Source organism: Xiphias gladius, chromosome 12 (assembly GCF_016859285.1).
Source record: "Xiphias gladius isolate SHS-SW01 ecotype Sanya breed wild chromosome 12, ASM1685928v1, whole genome shotgun sequence".
NCBI classification, from domain to species: Eukaryota; Metazoa; Chordata; class Actinopteri; order Istiophoriformes; family Xiphiidae; genus Xiphias; species Xiphias gladius.
This window is the reverse complement of record NC_053411.1, coordinates 1313397-1330555: the sequence shown is the minus strand read 5'-3', so window position 1 is coordinate 1330555 and position 17159 is coordinate 1313397. Positions and strand designations below refer to the sequence as shown.

The window sequence follows — 17159 nt, the reverse complement described above, 5'->3', positions numbered from 1 at the left end:
TGTCAGTCTTGCATCTATTTGCCCTGAACAGACCCAAACTCCTGGTATGTCATCGCGAGATCAAAACAGTTCAGTGAACAAAGATTGGCATACCTTGAGGAGATTAGTTTACAAGAGGCCAGAGAAGAATGAACAAGCGTACCTTGTTCAGGGGATACTAAAAGACACAGAAACCATTAAAGATGATAGAATGGTAGATATGTTGATAAGTTTCCCACAAGAAGCCAAAGTTTTTGGCTTACCCTCTGCTCAATGGCAAGAACCTAGTATGGTCAATGTAATGCCCTCATGTCCCAGACATAGTGGAATCCCTGGTTTTCCTTCAAAGACTGGACAAAAACTTTGTTTGTCCATCTGCAAGGAATGGTTTGCTCATAAAAGTTTACAGTGGGAGACTTCATTTGTTAAAAGAGAAGTGCAGATTCTAAATACAGTTTCATATTTTGATAAGAACACTGTTGAAAGAATGAGTGCAATATTACCCTCTTGCCCTGAGAATGCTAGTGTACCTGGGTTTCCCTCTGCTCTGACAGTGACATTAGCAGATGGCCCATCTATGGTGAATTTACTGCCCTGTTGTACAAAGGAATCTAGAGTTCCTGGAATGCCACTTAGAGACTCCACTGAACAATTAGAGTGGCTAATGGAAAGAAATGGGCTGCTACTCCGTAGGGAGAAGCCTGCCGTTATGTTACATATAGAGGATCTTAATGTGCCCTATCATGATTGTGATGGGTTCATAAATATGGTATCCATGTTGCCCTCCTTCCCACAGACACTCTGTTTGCCAGACTTTCCATCAGTACCATGTCCGATGTTGGCAGATATGCCAGGTATGATCAATCTGCTGCCTACTTGTCCAAGACATTCTAGAGTTTGCGGAATACCATCCAGATACCACAGTGAGTCGGATGAAGCACAATGGAGTGTAAACAAAAGACCACTATGGGATATGACATTAACGAACCTAGGAAGATTGTCAGTAATACGTGATCATCAGATGTATTTTAGAGAGAATGGAGTGGTTGGAATAATGGTATCAATGTTACCATCCTGTCCCAAACACTCTAATATTCCTGGAATTCCATCTAAGGTAGGAGAGAGACCAGTGGAAGCTTTGATGAAAGAGACTCCCAACATGTTAAAATCCTTAGCCACTTTTCCAAAACACGGTAAAATTCCAGGTCTACCTGCAAAGAATAGTGCAAAAGAATTTGATGACTGGTATGTGGGCAGGGATGCACGATGGGAAGACCCATTCAATAGAAGGTATAGAGTTGTTAACCAAGATTTTGCAGTTAAGGAAATGTCATATAGGGACAAAGAAATAATGCTGAGTATGCTTCCATCATCTCCACGACAAGCCCTGAATCCTGGATTTCCATCTGCTCCACAACCCCAAGCTGTTAATGCCAATGTAGAAAAAAATCTAGACATGGTACAGCTTACACCATGTTGCCCGACTCAGTCAAGTATCATTGGTTTCCCCTCAAGAGTGACAGTTGGTTCTGATTCTAAATTAGGAGGATGGCCAGTGGTGATGATAAAGATGGAAGGCTGCTGTCAAGTTGATAAAGAGTATTGTTTTCCTTACAAAGATATAATGAAGGCAATTCTTTCCCTTGAACCTTCTTGTCCAAACGGTGCACTCAGTTGTAATTTCACGACAGTTCTGCCACCTGACATAGACTGGCTTCCAAATATGGTGAATATTTCGCCTTCTTGCCCAAAGAAAGCTTCTGTTCTTGGGGTACCATCAACACATGTGCACAACTCAGGACAGGGGTGGCCAGTTAAAACACCACTACTGATGAGCAAACAGCTGTCACTGGAAGAACAATCCCTTTGTATGGTTTCTGTCAGAGAGAGATCTGTGAAGTTTATATTCCCTAGCCAAGATTTACCAGAGGATGTACAACAAAGAATGACAATTGAGTCAGCAACCTGTCCCATCCAGGCCATTGTCAAAGACTTACCATCATCAAATTTTGAAATCCAAGTGGATCAACCATCCTCAAGATTTAATCGGATAGAGATGTTATGGGATGTGGCCATTCCAACCAGATTAGATCTTGACACAAAGAAAACAAAATCAGATGTGTGCTCAACATTGGAGATGGATAAAGATGAACAGGGCTTTTGGACTGAGTCTGAAGAAGTAGCCATTCAAGAAAAAGGGTGAGTGAGTTTGAGATTTAGAGTTTGAGTTGTGTCTATGATGTCAGCAGATTAGTTTCTGAAACATTTGCTCTTTGATTCTGTTTTCAGAAACTTGCATTGCAGAATGTGGCACTCCATTCCCGACGTGCCACTATTCTTGAGTGTTAGGTGGGTTGCCTTGGTTTGCACAGTGATGCAATGATGTGATGCATTTCCACATAATGCCTTTGCACTTACACCATCTGACTGACTCATGTATGGCAAAACTTGCATTTGTTGTTTGTGTCATTTGTGAATTTATACAGATTTTCCCCTCTTGTTACTTATCATTGTTTCAGCCCCTTGAGTCAAAAGGATACTAAAAAAACACAGATATCAACATATGAAAAGGGAGATGCTGTTGCCAATGAAACACAGACTGCTAATGCCAATGTAGAGGGTCATGGTTTCATGCCCTTAGAAGAGTCAAATAAAATGTTTTCAATAGAGTCAATACTACTCACTATGACACTGTGGATCAAAGCTGTATTAGAGACTCTGTGTAAGTGTGTGGAAGAATAATACCATCTGCTCTTGTCAGTTTTATCTAGGTGTAATTATGTTTGTTGCATAATTTAATTTATACTGCCCTCGTGAAGTAGGCTTCATTTCTAAAAATTAACAACAAAAAAGCAGCAGAAAACAAATGCAAGCTAGTATGGAAATCTCACATAAATAAATAAAAATAAGTAAAAGTAAAAAGTAACCAAGACATCATAAAGTGCAGATGACAGAAGAAACACAAGACTATTAAGAAATATCTGATTGTTCGAGTAGAGTCTTAGTATTAAAGATGAAGATTTTTTACATACTTTATTTTAGGAGGTCATAATTTAAGTCAACACAGAGGTGTCAAAAATATCCTCTGCATCTGAGTGAAATTCTTAATTTAAAGAAATCAGCATTTTAATAGAAAAATACAGTTAAATGTTTATTTTCAGTTGGTTCAATGGCAGCTGATTGGTGTACTGTGAAGAACTTAATTTGAAGTATTTTTTCACCCAGCATTAACACTGGGTTTAGAGCACTGGCTGTTAAAACAGTTGTTGTAGATTCAGCTTAAGCAAATTGTGTTGCATGATGTTTTGCTTGCAGGAGTGAAGCTTTTTAGTTCTAGTGGAGAGTTGTTAATATAAGCTGGAGAAAGTTTGAAGTGAATAGCACCGTTTGAAGTAATGGGTCGGTAATGGGAATTGTCTAATACAATATTATTTTTATTTGGCACATTCCTACAATAACCTTTGACTATAACTTTGTATTTACCTTCTCTTTAGACACAAAAACAGGGTTTCACTACAGCCATCATGTCCAGTTGTTTCTGGTGCAGCAGAACCACCATCCCAGACCCAAATAAATAATGCTGAGCAGCAGTTAGAAAAACATCCTACAAACAGGACCATACTATGGGAGGAGCTGCAAAAGGCGACTACAGAGATAACTGAAAACACATCAGAGGAAGACATGGAAATGATAAGAGAAATGATCAGTAACGTCCCATTGTTCCCTGGTGCTGCCAGGATGTTGGACACTGATGATGAAATGAAGACAAAAACGAAAGCTGGGATGGCAGATCTGTTGCCAATATGCTCACCAGTTAGTGGCATATTTGAGTTTCCTGCTACTGCTAAACAAACAAATGAATGCCCATTGGACAGCAAGTCTAATAGGAATGGGCCATCAGAGGATAAGGGAATTCTAACCACTGACTGTGCTCTTCATTTAAAAGGACAGGCAGATCTAGTAGAACAAGTGGTGAATAAAAACCCCGCCGGGCTTAGTACACAATGTGTGCCATGCTATGTCAAGCCTGAAATTGAGTACAAACAGTCCACATTCATGGAAACCTGTCCCAGTATGACAAACATTGCTGGAATGCCATCCAAATTGCCGGTAAAAGAAGAAAAACACTGGCTTATAGATCATAAGCCAGTGTGGGAGATCAAAAATCAATCAAAAAAGAATGAAACGTTAAATGAACTATTACTGCCATGTGCATCAAATAGAGATGAAAAGAATAAGAAGGAAATGGTTTTATTGGTACCATCTTGTCCCAGAGAGGCCAGAAATCCAGGGTTCCCGTCTGTATCTCAACACAGTTTTGTTTTTCATGGATCAAGTATGGTGGATATGTATCGTTGTTGTCCAAGTGTATCCAGTATACCTGGTTTACCATCTATCAGTAAAGCCAATAACAGATCATGGGTATCTCGACAGGAACCCCTTTTGAATAAGAAAAGGAAAACTGAGCTTGTTGTCATGACGGTGTCACAGAAAGAGAAGGATAAAATTAAACAAATGGGAGCTTTGGTACTAACTTGCCAAAAGCATTCTTCCATACCAATTCCACGACCTACTCTAGTATATCATGGATCAGATATGATGAGCTTTTTAAGTTCGTGCCCGAAAACCTCTTGTGTTGAAGGTTTTCCATCATTAATGGGGCATCGTTTGAACAAAAGCTGGGCTCCAGATTACAACCCCTTTGGGGTAACATTGCCAAAAAACAACATACCCATGACTGAAGACAGAACTCACAAGGAAGAAATGAAGGCCATGTTTGCTTTAGCCCAAACCTGTCCTAAACAGACTTGTATCCCTGGCCATCCATCTGCTCTGAAACCTATAGTAATCTATAATGGGTCTAGTAGGGTCAGTCTGCTTCGGTCTTGCCCAGCTGTCTCCAGTATGGCTGGTTTTCCATCAGTACAGAAAGCTGACAGCAAAGACTGGAGCACTATTCTTCAGCCACTATGGGAGAAGCAAATTAAAAAGGAGTCTGTATTACTACTGAAGAACGATAATATACACAAAGACATGAATGGAATTGTTTCTCTTGCACAAAGTTGCCCAAGAAAATCCAGCATCTCTGGCTTTCCCTCTGTATCAAAACCAAGAATAATTTATGTTGATCACATGACAAATATTGTCAGTCTTTCATGCTCATGCTCAAAAGTGTCACGAATACCAGGATTTCCATCATGTCATTATTCAGAAGAGTGGCCAATGAGCAGGGAGCCACTGTTTGAACCAAGAATGAAAGAAAAGCAGGTGTCACTGACTGACGGATGTGAAAGAGATATGAAAGCAATGAAAGCAATGGTTTCCCTTGTACCATCCTGTCCAAAAGCAGCACGGATGCCAGGATTCCCCTCTCATCCAAATCCCCTAATTGTGTATTCTGCAACAGATATCATCAGCCTTTCACATGTTTCCAAAATACCTGGATTCCCATCAGTTGTTTGGGATGTGAGTGTAGGGTGGGTAACAGAAAAGGGGTCATTGTTGAAGAAGCTACCAAAGAAGGGGGTCATATTTGACACATCAAATGACAACAAAAAAACAGTGAAGAATATGGTTTCCTGTGTACCCTCCTGCCCTAAAGTGTCAAATATTTCCGGTTTCCCATCTATCCCCAATCCCAAAACTGTGTATTATGGCCTAAATGTAGTCAATCTCCTTCCTTTGTGCCCCCTGGTTTCTACCATACCTGGATTTTCATCAGTTGAAGGGTACAAGGAAAAAGGATGGGTTGCTGAACTGGGTACATTGATGCACAGACCACAAAAGAAAATTACGTTTAGGATTAATAGCTTGCCCATTAACACAGACAAATCAAATAACATGCTTGCTTTGGTTCCTTCTTGCCCGGGAGTATCAAAGGTTCCAGGCTTCCCATCTTACCCCCGATACAATATGCTGAGCCTTTTACCTGTTTGCTCCAATTTATCCAGTTTCCCAGGATTTGCATCCTTTGAAGGGGCCTCAAAATTCCAGTGGCTTTTTGATCCTTACACTTTGTGTGATGAGCTTCCAAAAGAGACAGTTTTTTTGATACACAGTCCAAATCAAGATGAAGAAACGACGAAGACAATGTTGGCCTTAGCACCATCTTGCCCAGAAGCATCAAGGATCCCCGGGTTCCCCTCTGCACCTCAAACCAAATCCAAGAGTGAGCCCAATATGATATGTTTGGTACCTTGCTGCTCCAGTGTTTCAAGTCTCAAAGGATTTGCATCCATGATTACAGTCCCAAGCATAGAGTGGCTAAGTGAGACAAAACCAATTTTTATAGAGCCTCAGAAGAAGAGGGCAGACATGTTTATGGCACTTGCTGGACAAGACCAACTATATCACCACAACATAAAAAGCATGATGACATTACTGTCATCCTGCCCAAAAGAGGCCAGAGTATGCGGTTTTCCCTCTGCTCAAGCTGTAAAAAGACCATCAAACATGGTCAGCTTATACACATCTGCTCCATGTGTTTCATGTGTCCCAGGTTTTCCATCAGCAAGGATGCTTAGCTCTGAACATATAAAAAGACGAAGTGGGAGAACACACAGCAAGTCCTTGTTTGATAAGCTGTGGAATGAGAATATTTTTCTTATTGCAAAATTTCCAGCAAAACATACATATAAACAAGATGAAATTAAGTACATGGTAGCAATGGCTCCATCATGTCCACATTTGACTCAAGTTCCTGGTTTTCCCAGCATTTTGCAATTGGATCCAACAGAGAAAGAAACAATGGCAGCTCCATTGCCTTCTTCTATTGAAAAGCCAACATCGTTGGAATTGTCGCATGTACAGCCAACTCAGTCATATCTCAGAGACACAAGAATACCTGGTGCTACCTCTACATCCGTCAGCAGCCCCAGCACAGAACTTGCACATGGTGAGATCTACAGTGTTATGATCAATGCTACATTCATCTTTCTTTGTCTTGTCTCTTTTCGTGTTTTTATTATGTTTGCTTTTATGACAGTGGAGAAATTGAAAGGCGGCGCAAAGCAAAACATAGACCTTTCTGTAGACAATAGGTAAGTTGAAGTGCCCAGTGCTCTTGCATTGTTTGTTGTGAAAAGGGCCATTCTAGTGCTTGCCTAAAATAGACTGTTTGGGCTAATAAACGTTAGCTTTAGTAACTTGATAATTCAGTGCATGGTAAATTTCAACATCTCTGTCAAGAATTTATGCATGAGGTGTGTGGAATATGCCTTAAAGTCCTTTATATTTGGGTCCCCAGTGAATCACAAATAGAGAGAATAGCAGCAGAGGAGATACAGACAGTGAAGAAACCATTGGACACGTCAGAGCCAGTGGTAGTCCTAGGTTGGGAAGTATTGGAGGCAGAGGGAACAATATCTGAAAAATGGGCAGAATCCTCTTTGTCAGCAAAGGAGGAAGAGACCTCTGGATTAGTAAAGGCTATTGTGGGTGTTTTCCATAAAGGGTAAGTGTAAGACTGGTCTGAAACTAATGGTGTCTAGCATGCAACTTGGTGTGCATCAATTATTAGTAATCCTGCAGATTAAAAAAAACAGGTTTTGGCATTTGCTGCATCAAAACCTCAGTAATATCTGCATGAAATCTTTTTTTAATTAAAATTGAGTGGATTTTATAGAAAAATTTAAAGTTTGTCTTATCATTGTTTCAGTGTTATAAAAGTTAGAACCACAGTAAAAACCGGACTGCTTTTGCACAGGAATTTTATTCACTATGTCCAAGGTTTTCTTAATTAGATACATGTTTATTGAAGCCATTATTTTTGCATGGTTCCAGGTTTCATTCACACACTCCACTATCCATTTCTCACAGTTATGAGACAGTAGTATCCATATTGGGGCCATCTAGCTCTACATTAACCGAAGTGGATTACCAATCCAAGGCTATGTACTCTATGGACCCGAGGGTCAAGACAGTGACCCCTTCGGATGAGTCTTTTCTACATTTTACAGACAATACTACTCCCATACAGAAGATAGAGGGCCAGTTTGAGGACATTCACATTGAACATAACATTGAATATCCAACAAGTGCTGAGCCTTACATGTGGAACTTGTTAGGTGATCGATCAGCGTCTCCATCACCAACTACTGACGGCAATGATGAGTTTTTAGTTTGCGCAAGCATGAAGAAATGGCCACCACTGACAGAGGCAGATATCACTGAAATATCAAAAGAAGATGGTGAAGAAGTAGAGGAACAAGAGGAGTCTCTTGATCAATGGCATACAAAGGAGAAATTACTCACAGGGCAAGACTCTGTTCAAACATCAGTGTACATTGAAAGTTTGTTAGCAAGACATGAGGCAGAACCATATGAGGTTAGAACAGTGTTGTCTTCTTCACTGCTGGATAAGGGGTGAGTGCTCGTGGACTATGACCTACTTAAGCGTTTGGTTGCACGGTGTGACGGTGTATATGTCCTGCCTTATTGGTGATAACATTGTCTCTTTTTCCGCTTATCAGCGCTTACTACTCAAGAAATTGTGTTGGTCCGCTCTTTGTAATATCTGTAAGGCCTGGCATTGTGATGTGGAATGGTAATGTTTCCTTCTATTAAGTGTTGTGTTGTAGACCAAGTTAAACTTTGTCTTTTTGTCATGTATGTGCTGTGTCGTTTTAATGATAGTATGCATGTACATAAGTAAAACAGAATCTTGAAAATGACTCATTTGTGTTTTACGATGTGTAACAAGATTTTGTTGCTGTCTTTTAAGTCAAATAGATTAATGGTTGGAGATAGGGTGCATGGTACAACTTTATGATAAAGTCGAGAACAGCAAATTCTGAAGCTTTTCCTTTCTTTTCCCTAAGCCCCCAACAAACAAGCATGGAAGAAATTTCTGCTACTTCCCTGCAGCCTACATCAAATGAGTCACTTACAGGTGCAAACGAACATGGAGAGGAACTCTTAGACAAACCCTCAGATGGTCAAAACATTAGTCCAGTTGGACCACAAGCTGAAATTGCTGTCTCTCAGCGAGGCAGAAGGCCAAAGACAAAAGTTCCAGAACCTCAACAGAAAGGGTCTAATCAAGATAAAGACACTGTTCCAACACGGCCACTTAGAAGGAAGGATAGTTTAACACCAGGCCGCAAACAAAAACATGGTTTATCTGTGAAGCGCCTCACTGAAGTTATTCCAGCGCAGTCTGTAAGGAAAGATTTTACTAGTGAGATATTTCCCACACAACCAGCCACAAACTTTGCCCTATCTTGCAGCTTAAGCAAAGGAGTCAGTAGTGTTTCTCTAGGTGAACCGCAGAATTGTCATGGCCAAGAAAGTTTTGGAGCTCAAATCACATCATACACAAGTGACCATAAACAAAAAGTGGAAGCAGAATCTGTGCCAAAATCTATGTATGTCACTCCTCCTCCTCGTGTGAAAAGAAGAGAAGGTAGTTTGTCGCCTGAAGATCCACAGAAAACTGCCCCTTGCAAACCCCTGAGGAGAAAAGACAGTGTCACTAGAGAGAAATCTGTTCAGTTAACTCATGACCAACAAGATTTGAAAGCCCAAGTTACCTCTACTCTGGAAACATCTGATCCTGGTCCTCCTCAACCTTGTGGGAGAAGCGCTGATGTCTCAGGTGCTTGTGAACCTTTACAGAACATAAATAAACCTAGTCGAACAGCCACGGAAACAATCCCCTCACAGCCTGTAGGAAGACAGCACCAAACAACCAAACAACACTCTCAAGAAACAGTTGGGAGCGTATCTCTACAGACAGAAACAGAATTGGGCTGCTCAATGGACAAAGAAAGAACATATTGTGACCTGGAATGGCCTAAGAAAGATAGCAATACATCTATCCAGGTCTCTTCTGACGTAATTTCTCCCTCAGAAACAAAGGGAAATGACAGCATCACCGTAAGGCCAGAACCAGAGATACTTCATGTTGAGCAAACTGCTCCGCTCTCAATCATCAAGAAAATATGTCTTCTACAACATGTCAAGAAATTGCCTTCAAGCAAATCTCGCAAAATTGTCAGGGATAAGGGAATGATGGCCCAAACTTTAAAAGTTGCATACAAGGAGACTTTAAAACCAGTCCAGAATGACAACACTGCAATGGGTAATATAGAAGAGATAAAGCAGACAAAGATAGCTAGTCTCACAGCCTTTGATAAAGTCAGTATCACATCTTCTCATAAATCAGAAAATGCACCAGAGATAGTAGAGGCAGAGAGGGATAAACAAACGACTTATCCCATCCCAAGGCCTCGTGTGAGGAAACGTCTCAGTGGCTCCTTCCCACATGGCTTTAGATATACAGAGAGTACATCTCAGGCTTCGTGCGGAGAAGAGGCACAGACAACAATTCAAGGGGATCCTTCATCCCTTTCCTCAACAACAAAACAATTGTCAATGGTGCAACACAACAAAGACCCCCCCCCTCTTCATCTGGTTGATCAACCCTCTACATCTAAAGAAGAAGTGGCCGGTGTATGGTTGAGGATAAGTAGAGTGACCATTGAGAGCAGTGATGAAGTACAGGATGGTGATACTTTACAGAAGACCCCAGGACCCTCAAGCTTGCCTGTACCAAAACCAAGAGTAAAGAAACGTCTCAGTGATTCCTTCCCAGATGATGTTCCAATTTCTGGCTCACTGCCTCCCTGCCAGTCAGATACAGTTGCTGATTCAATTGGTCATGAGACAGTCCAACAGAATGAACAGTCAAGCTTGCCTCTTACACTGCCTCGGGCCAAGAAACGTCTCAGTGCGACTTATTCACATAGCACACCACCTGTAGACAATTTACTCCCCCTAGAAATGGAATCGTCTCATAGAACCCCAGAGGATACATCTGTCACCAGCAAAGAAGCAAAGGAATGGTTAACATTGCTGGATGTAAGTGCAATCTCTGAATTAGGTTTTGTCACAATCCAAGGTGAAGATGATGTTTCATCAGAGGTGGAACAGAAAGTGTCAGCAGCAATGCAAGAAGAACGATTTCCTCAGCCAGATTCTGTAGAAGAAACTGAGAAGCCACTGGATGAAATAATTGAAGGCTGGACATTTACAGATAAACCTGTAGTTTCAGAGGACTCAGAGAAGGTTACAGAGGCAGTATCTGAGCAGGATGACACTGAAAAAATCCCAGAACCAGAGGTTTATAAGTCCCTTGCTTCCAATGTTGCTTCTTCTCAGGATGATTGGCTGCATGTACAGGATGATAAAGACAGTGAACCAATGGAAATAACCTCAAGGAAGGAAATGAGGGATGACGATTTGGACTTTGGCTTTGTGTCTGTAGATGTAGCTGCTGGTTATTTAGAGGATGAAAGGTAAGATTAGTCAGCACACTTTAAGGTGTGGGGGGTGCACTCAGAATTGAGATATGTGTGTATTTTGCATTATCCTCTCTATATACAATAGAAATTCCCATTTCCATATTTTTAATTATTTAAAATTGTCTTTGTATGTGGTTTAATTAGCAAAAAAATGGTTTGGAAAATCATCAATAACCAGTGTTTGGTTTTTCAGAACAGACATGATTTGAAAGAAACTGCAGAATTTATTAATCACTTTTCTTTGTTTCTGTGTGTGTCTTTACAGGCAAAGGGAGAGAGCAGAAGAATCTTCAGGTCAGCCTGTACCTGTACCTTGTAGCAAGAAGCATTTGAGTGGTTCTTACCTAGATGACTGCAAGTCGCAAGTTGCTGGCCTTCACCAAACCATTGAACCAACAACACGTCAAAAAAGACCTGCAGATGGGGCTGCCTCTGCGGAAGTATGTTAAAGCTTGTCAGCACTTGTCAATATTTGTATATTAGTAACTGATCAATTGACTGTGTTATGTGCAAGATTACCCGTAACCCTAACCTTGCTCGTAATGAAAAAATCCACAGAGAATTATCACCAATTCTGCAGTTCCCCTGAGCTGAAATGGGTTTGTTAGCCTCTTTCAGCTCATTGTTTTGGTTTTGCAAACTCTGTTTTCATCAACCTAATTTCCACCAGTCAACTATTTTCAGAAAAGCTCTGATAAACTCAGTTTTGCACCACACAGCAGGCAGACAAAGTTAGCGACAAGCTGGTGAAGTGGAAAGTGCGTGAAGATTGGACTTACAGTGAACAGGGGGACAGAAACACAACTCCATAAGAATGGTATTCCTAGGGATGGGAATTGATAAGATTTTATAAATACCAATGCCATTATTGATTCTCTTAACGATTCCTGATGAATTTTCTGTGTCGTAAAAAAGTAGGCCTACACAGGTTTACAATGGTTCGGACAACTTGGGACCGGTTCTCAACTGGAACCGGTTCTCAAATCCCATCCATAGCTATTATTGTACTGCTTTGTGTCTGCTGGATCTTTTAATGGGCAATAATGCTAATAATGCTAATGCTAATAATGTTGGTATGTTTCATACACTCACCAATACTAATACTGGGTAGGGCCTCCCTTTGCTCTAAAAACAGCCTCAACTCTTCCTGACATGTAAGATGTTGGAAACATTCCATTTAGATTCTGGTCCATGTTGACATGATTGCATCACATAAATTCTGCAGATTTGTCAGCTGCACATTCATGCTGCCATTCTCCTGTTCTACAACATCACAAAGGATTCAGATCTGGTAACTGGGGGGGCCACTGAAGTACACTGAACTCATTTTCATGAAACCAGTCAGACAACTTTTGCTTTGTGACATATAGCATAATTATGCTGGAAGTAGGCATTAGAAGATGGTAAACTGTGGACATAAAGGGATGCATATGGTCAGGAACAATACTCAGATAGGCTACAGCATTCAAACCATGATTGATTGGTATTAAGGGGCCCAAAGTGAGCCAAGAAAATATTCTTCACACCATTACACCACCACCACCTGCCTGGGCTGTTGACACAAAGCAGGTTGGGTCCATAGATTCGTGCTGTTGACGCCAAATTCTGACCCTACCATATGCATGATTCTGAGATGCTTTTCTGCTCACCACAGTTCTAAAGAGTGGTTATCTGAGTTACCCTTTTCACAAAAAGTCACAGTGAAAATCCCAGGAGATCAACACTTTCAGAAATACTCAAACCAGCCCATCTGGCACTAACAGTCATGTCACAGTTAAAGTTACTGAGATCACATTTTTTCCCATTCAGATGTTTGATGTGAACATTAATTGAAGCTCCTGACCTGTATCTGCATACATATATGCTGTAAATAGGCAGGTGTACAGGTATTCCTAATAAAGTGCTTGATGAGTGTCTGTCAAATATGTTATTCTTCTTTTATTCCTCTCCCCCTGAAAATGGCAAAAAAAAAAAAATAGTAATAATATATTGTGTTACAGATCCTACTGGCCAATCCCACCTTAGTGATGTCTAGCCAGTCTCTACTGGAATGGTGTAAAGAAGTCACACAGGGTCACAAGGGAGTGAAGATCACCAACTTCAGCACTTCTTGGAGGAATGGCCTGGCCTTTTGTGCCATATTACATCACTTCCATCCAGAAAAGATGTAAGAAACAAATGAAATACTGCTCTTACTGCATATACTGTTTTATGTCTTTATTTTATCTTCTTTTTCTTTTCATAGTAATTATGAAATGCTGGACCCGTATGACATCAAGCACAACAACAAAAAGGTAATTGAGGATTAGTTATCTGTTGATTAAATTACCAACATAGCATAATTGTAATTTATAAAATTTTCAACTGTTGGTTGATAAGTCCTAATATAATCCATCCATCCATCTATTTTTTTACATATTGCAGGCTTTTGATGGCTTTGCCAAACTGGGCATTTCCAGGCTGATGGAGCCTTCAGACATGGTCATGCTAGCAGTGCCTGACCGGCTCATTGTCATGACCTACCTCAACCAGATCCGCACCCATTTCATGGGCCAGGAACTCAGTGTGCTTCACATAGAGAAGGATAGCAGCGAGTCCAGCTATGCAGTAGCAGGGGACTGGGACAGCCAAGAGGACCCAGAGGCAACTATTCGCTACTGTGCCCAGAGGCTCCAGGAGGAGGGTATAAGTTTTGAAACTAATGGGACTACATGCACTGCAGAGAAGGACAGTAAAACCAGTAGGGATGTGGTTCCACCTCCCAGAACTAAACGGTTTCAGGTTGCTGGGGAAGTTGGGGCTCAGTCTCCAGTGCCACCACCGAGGACCAATTTCCTATCTAAGTCAGGTTTCTCTCATGTCAGAGATGCTGATCTGGTCAAGAAACGAAGGTCACAGCGGAGGAGTGGTTCAATAGATGAAGGAGACATATCAGTGGTATGATGCCTGAATTTATCCTTTTTATTTCTTATAACCGTCCCCTCTTTTACTTATCTATAATATATTGGGAATTCTTTTGTCTTTGTAGGTCATTTCAGGGGAAGAAGACAGTGTAATTAGCCGGAGGAAGTCAGAAACTGGTAAGTTCTTCTTGAGTTTTTTTTTTTTTTTTTCAGTCTACTTTTTTTGGACTTGACGTGATTTGGAATGATTCGAATTGTTGAAATTTAAGTTGTTAAACATTTTCGAATGTTTATACAAATGGTATAGTTCATTTCTGTGTTTGTCTTGCAGAGAGAACAGAGGCTGTGGTTGAGGAGGGAAGACCAGAAGGCCAGGTCAGTTAGCAACCATCTATGTCATTGTAGGGTTGAATTTCTAATACTGTTTCTGAACTCAAGCTGAGTCCAAATTTGTAAGAACTGAGGTCTCCCTCAGAGACATGCTTTTTTATTCTGCTCATTCGGCACACGTATCATTTTCATTACATTTTGAACCATTTATACAAAGCCATTATGTATTAATGTATCCAGGACCCCAGCCAGTATGTTCTGAGTCAGATGGAAGCCCTGGAAGCAGAACAAAATCATATTGATAACAGAGCTGGTGTGGTGGAGAGGAAACTCAGAAAACTACTGGAAACAGGTAACATACTCAGAAATATTGCAGAAAATAAATATCAGTTAAGCAGTTCATGGCTACAGCTGGATGCACAATAATTCAAAAGAGCATGAAAGTCTTGGTTACAAATATTTTGTGGGAACAAATTACATAATTCAATAGTAAAATTTGGAATTGGAACAAAATTAGTAATGTGAGAGAATGGTTTGTAATTTGAAGGGAAACCAATTATTAATTTGACAGAACAATTTAACAGAGAATTTTCCCCCAACGCCTACCTGGCTTATAACTGAAAGAATGGTCCTAATGATGTGATTTTCTCACACAGGTAGTGATAAGGTGGAGGAGGAGAGGTTGATTCAGGAATGGTTTACACTGGTTAACAAGAAGAATGCTTTAATTAGGAGGCAGGACCATCTGCAGCTACTGTAAGACATCCACCACACACACTGTTGGAAAAAACATGTACGGTATAAACTGTAGAATTTACAGCTCAGTATTCACAATTGACAAAATAGTGTCACGACAAGGTCCATTTAGTAGCAGTTCTGGAGCTTTTGATCATTACTCATGATCTTCCTCAGCAGAGGGAGTTGTCCAGTTGTCATCAAATTGTAGAACTGTTCAAATCTTTCCTTCTTTTTGTGAGAGCTTTAAGGACTTCTCATCCATGTTGGCTTAAAAGAAACTTGAAACATTAAGACAACATAGGCAAACAGCCCTGAAACTGCTCAGAAAAAAATGCCTCCTCCATCCGAGGAAGATCGTGCAATACAACTGAAACCTCCAGAACAGTTACTGAGTCGTCTTTTTTGTCAACTGCGGTTTCCAAGATCAAGAATGAACTTAAATTCTCAATATTCTCAATTTTTTTAGAGGCAGGCCCCCAAAAGCTGAGCTGTGCAAGATTTACACTACCGGTCAAAAGTTTTAGAGCACCCCCATTTTCCAGTTGTTATTGAAATTTCAGCAGTTCAAGTCCAGTGAATCACCTTAAATAGTACAAAAGTCAGCGGTAAACTGCCCAAGTTAAAAAAAAAAGTTGAGGTCACCAAAAACTGAAAAATCATGTAAATTTCATAGAAAACAATGCAAATATTTTTTTCAGGTGCCCCAACTCTTGTTGATCATTAACAAACCCTCGGTCAGTACAAAGGCAGTGTTGGAACAAACTGTTACTACACTCTGGTGCAATATTAGGACAATACTGTTCCACAGGAAGTAGGTATGTATGTTGCTATCAGAATGGTGAGAAAAAGGCAAGTAACAAAGGAAGACAGACTGGTTGGTCAGGGGTTCATCCTACAGCAGGACATGATGGAAGACCAGCATAGTCTCCAGACCTAAACCCCATGGAGCTAGTTTTGGATCAACTGCACAGAAGGTGAAAGTAAAGCAAAGTGCAACACATTTGTGGGAACTTCTGCAACAGTGTTGGGACGAACTTTCCAAAAAATATTTGATTTACATTGTAGAAAAAACACCATGAGTGTGTTCAGCCACTGAATGAGTCAAACATTTAGATTAAATTCAGCTCAACCAGAAGGTTCCATGATTCCTTGTTTTTAAAATCTCCAGTTGTTTATTTGCTCTAGTCAAGTCAAGTCAGTTTATTTATAGAGCACCAGATCATAACAGAAGTTATACACTTCTACACTTTAATTTCAGAAATAATTAGACATGAAATTATGTAAATTTAAATAACAGCTGAAAAAATCGAGGTGTTCTAAATCTTTTGAACAGTAGTGTATATGAAAAATGTTGCTATCTAATGATTTCAAATCCTGAAATAGGGCTGCATTGTGTCCTACCCTCACTAATTGAGATGCTGAAATGAATGTCGGCTTGGTCTCTGGGGATAAATCCTGTTCACACAAGAGAGCAAATGAAAAATCATGAAACATCATCTTACTGATGTCACTGCACAGGATTTCTGAATGAAGTTCTGCAAACTGTCAAAACTACATAAAGAAAGTTTTAGGTAAAAGTCCATTCTTGACCTCTGATATGGTAGTTGGGCAAAAAATAAAAGCAAAACAAGAAACTCAAGGTTCACTTACAATCTTTTTGTGGAGCTTTCAAATGCATCATAACTTCATCAGCAGGTGGAGTTTTCTCAGTTGTCATTGAGATACTTCAGCACTTATGTAATGTGAGGAGAACTGAACCACCTCCATTAAAACTGAGCAAACTCCATCTACCAAGGAACACCGTGAGATGTAATTAAAAGCCCTGGAAAAAGATAGTAAGTGAACTTGAGTTAAAAAATTGTTTCTTTTGATCAGAAAAACAAAATAGCAATAAATGAATTGGACT

The 17159-nt window shown here is 40.3% G+C and overlaps 1 protein-coding gene across 6 annotated transcripts in view; it reads left to right on the top strand.

Moving 5' to 3' along the window:
- The window catches only part of ehbp1l1a (EH domain binding protein 1-like 1a), a 54106-nt gene that overhangs the window by 30636 nt on the left and 6311 nt on the right, over positions 1–17159 (top strand). For 4 of the 6 annotated variants that reach the window (XM_040140596.1, XM_040140598.1, XM_040140597.1 and 1 more), the window contains 8 exons: positions 11548–11722; positions 13283–13449; positions 13528–13576; positions 13707–14219; positions 14311–14362; positions 14517–14560; positions 14756–14867; positions 15172–15271. In XM_040140596.1, coding sequence (XP_039996530.1) covers positions 11548–11722; positions 13283–13449; positions 13528–13576; positions 13707–14219; positions 14311–14362; positions 14517–14560; positions 14756–14867; positions 15172–15271 — 1212 coding nt within the window. Of the gene's footprint in view, positions 1–3987; positions 6875–7462; positions 11277–11547; positions 11723–13282; positions 13450–13527; positions 13577–13706; positions 14220–14310; positions 14363–14516; positions 14561–14755; positions 14868–15171; positions 15272–17159 lie in introns of those variants that run through there. The other 2 variants (XM_040140595.1, XM_040140594.1) reach the window with 2 other exon arrangements.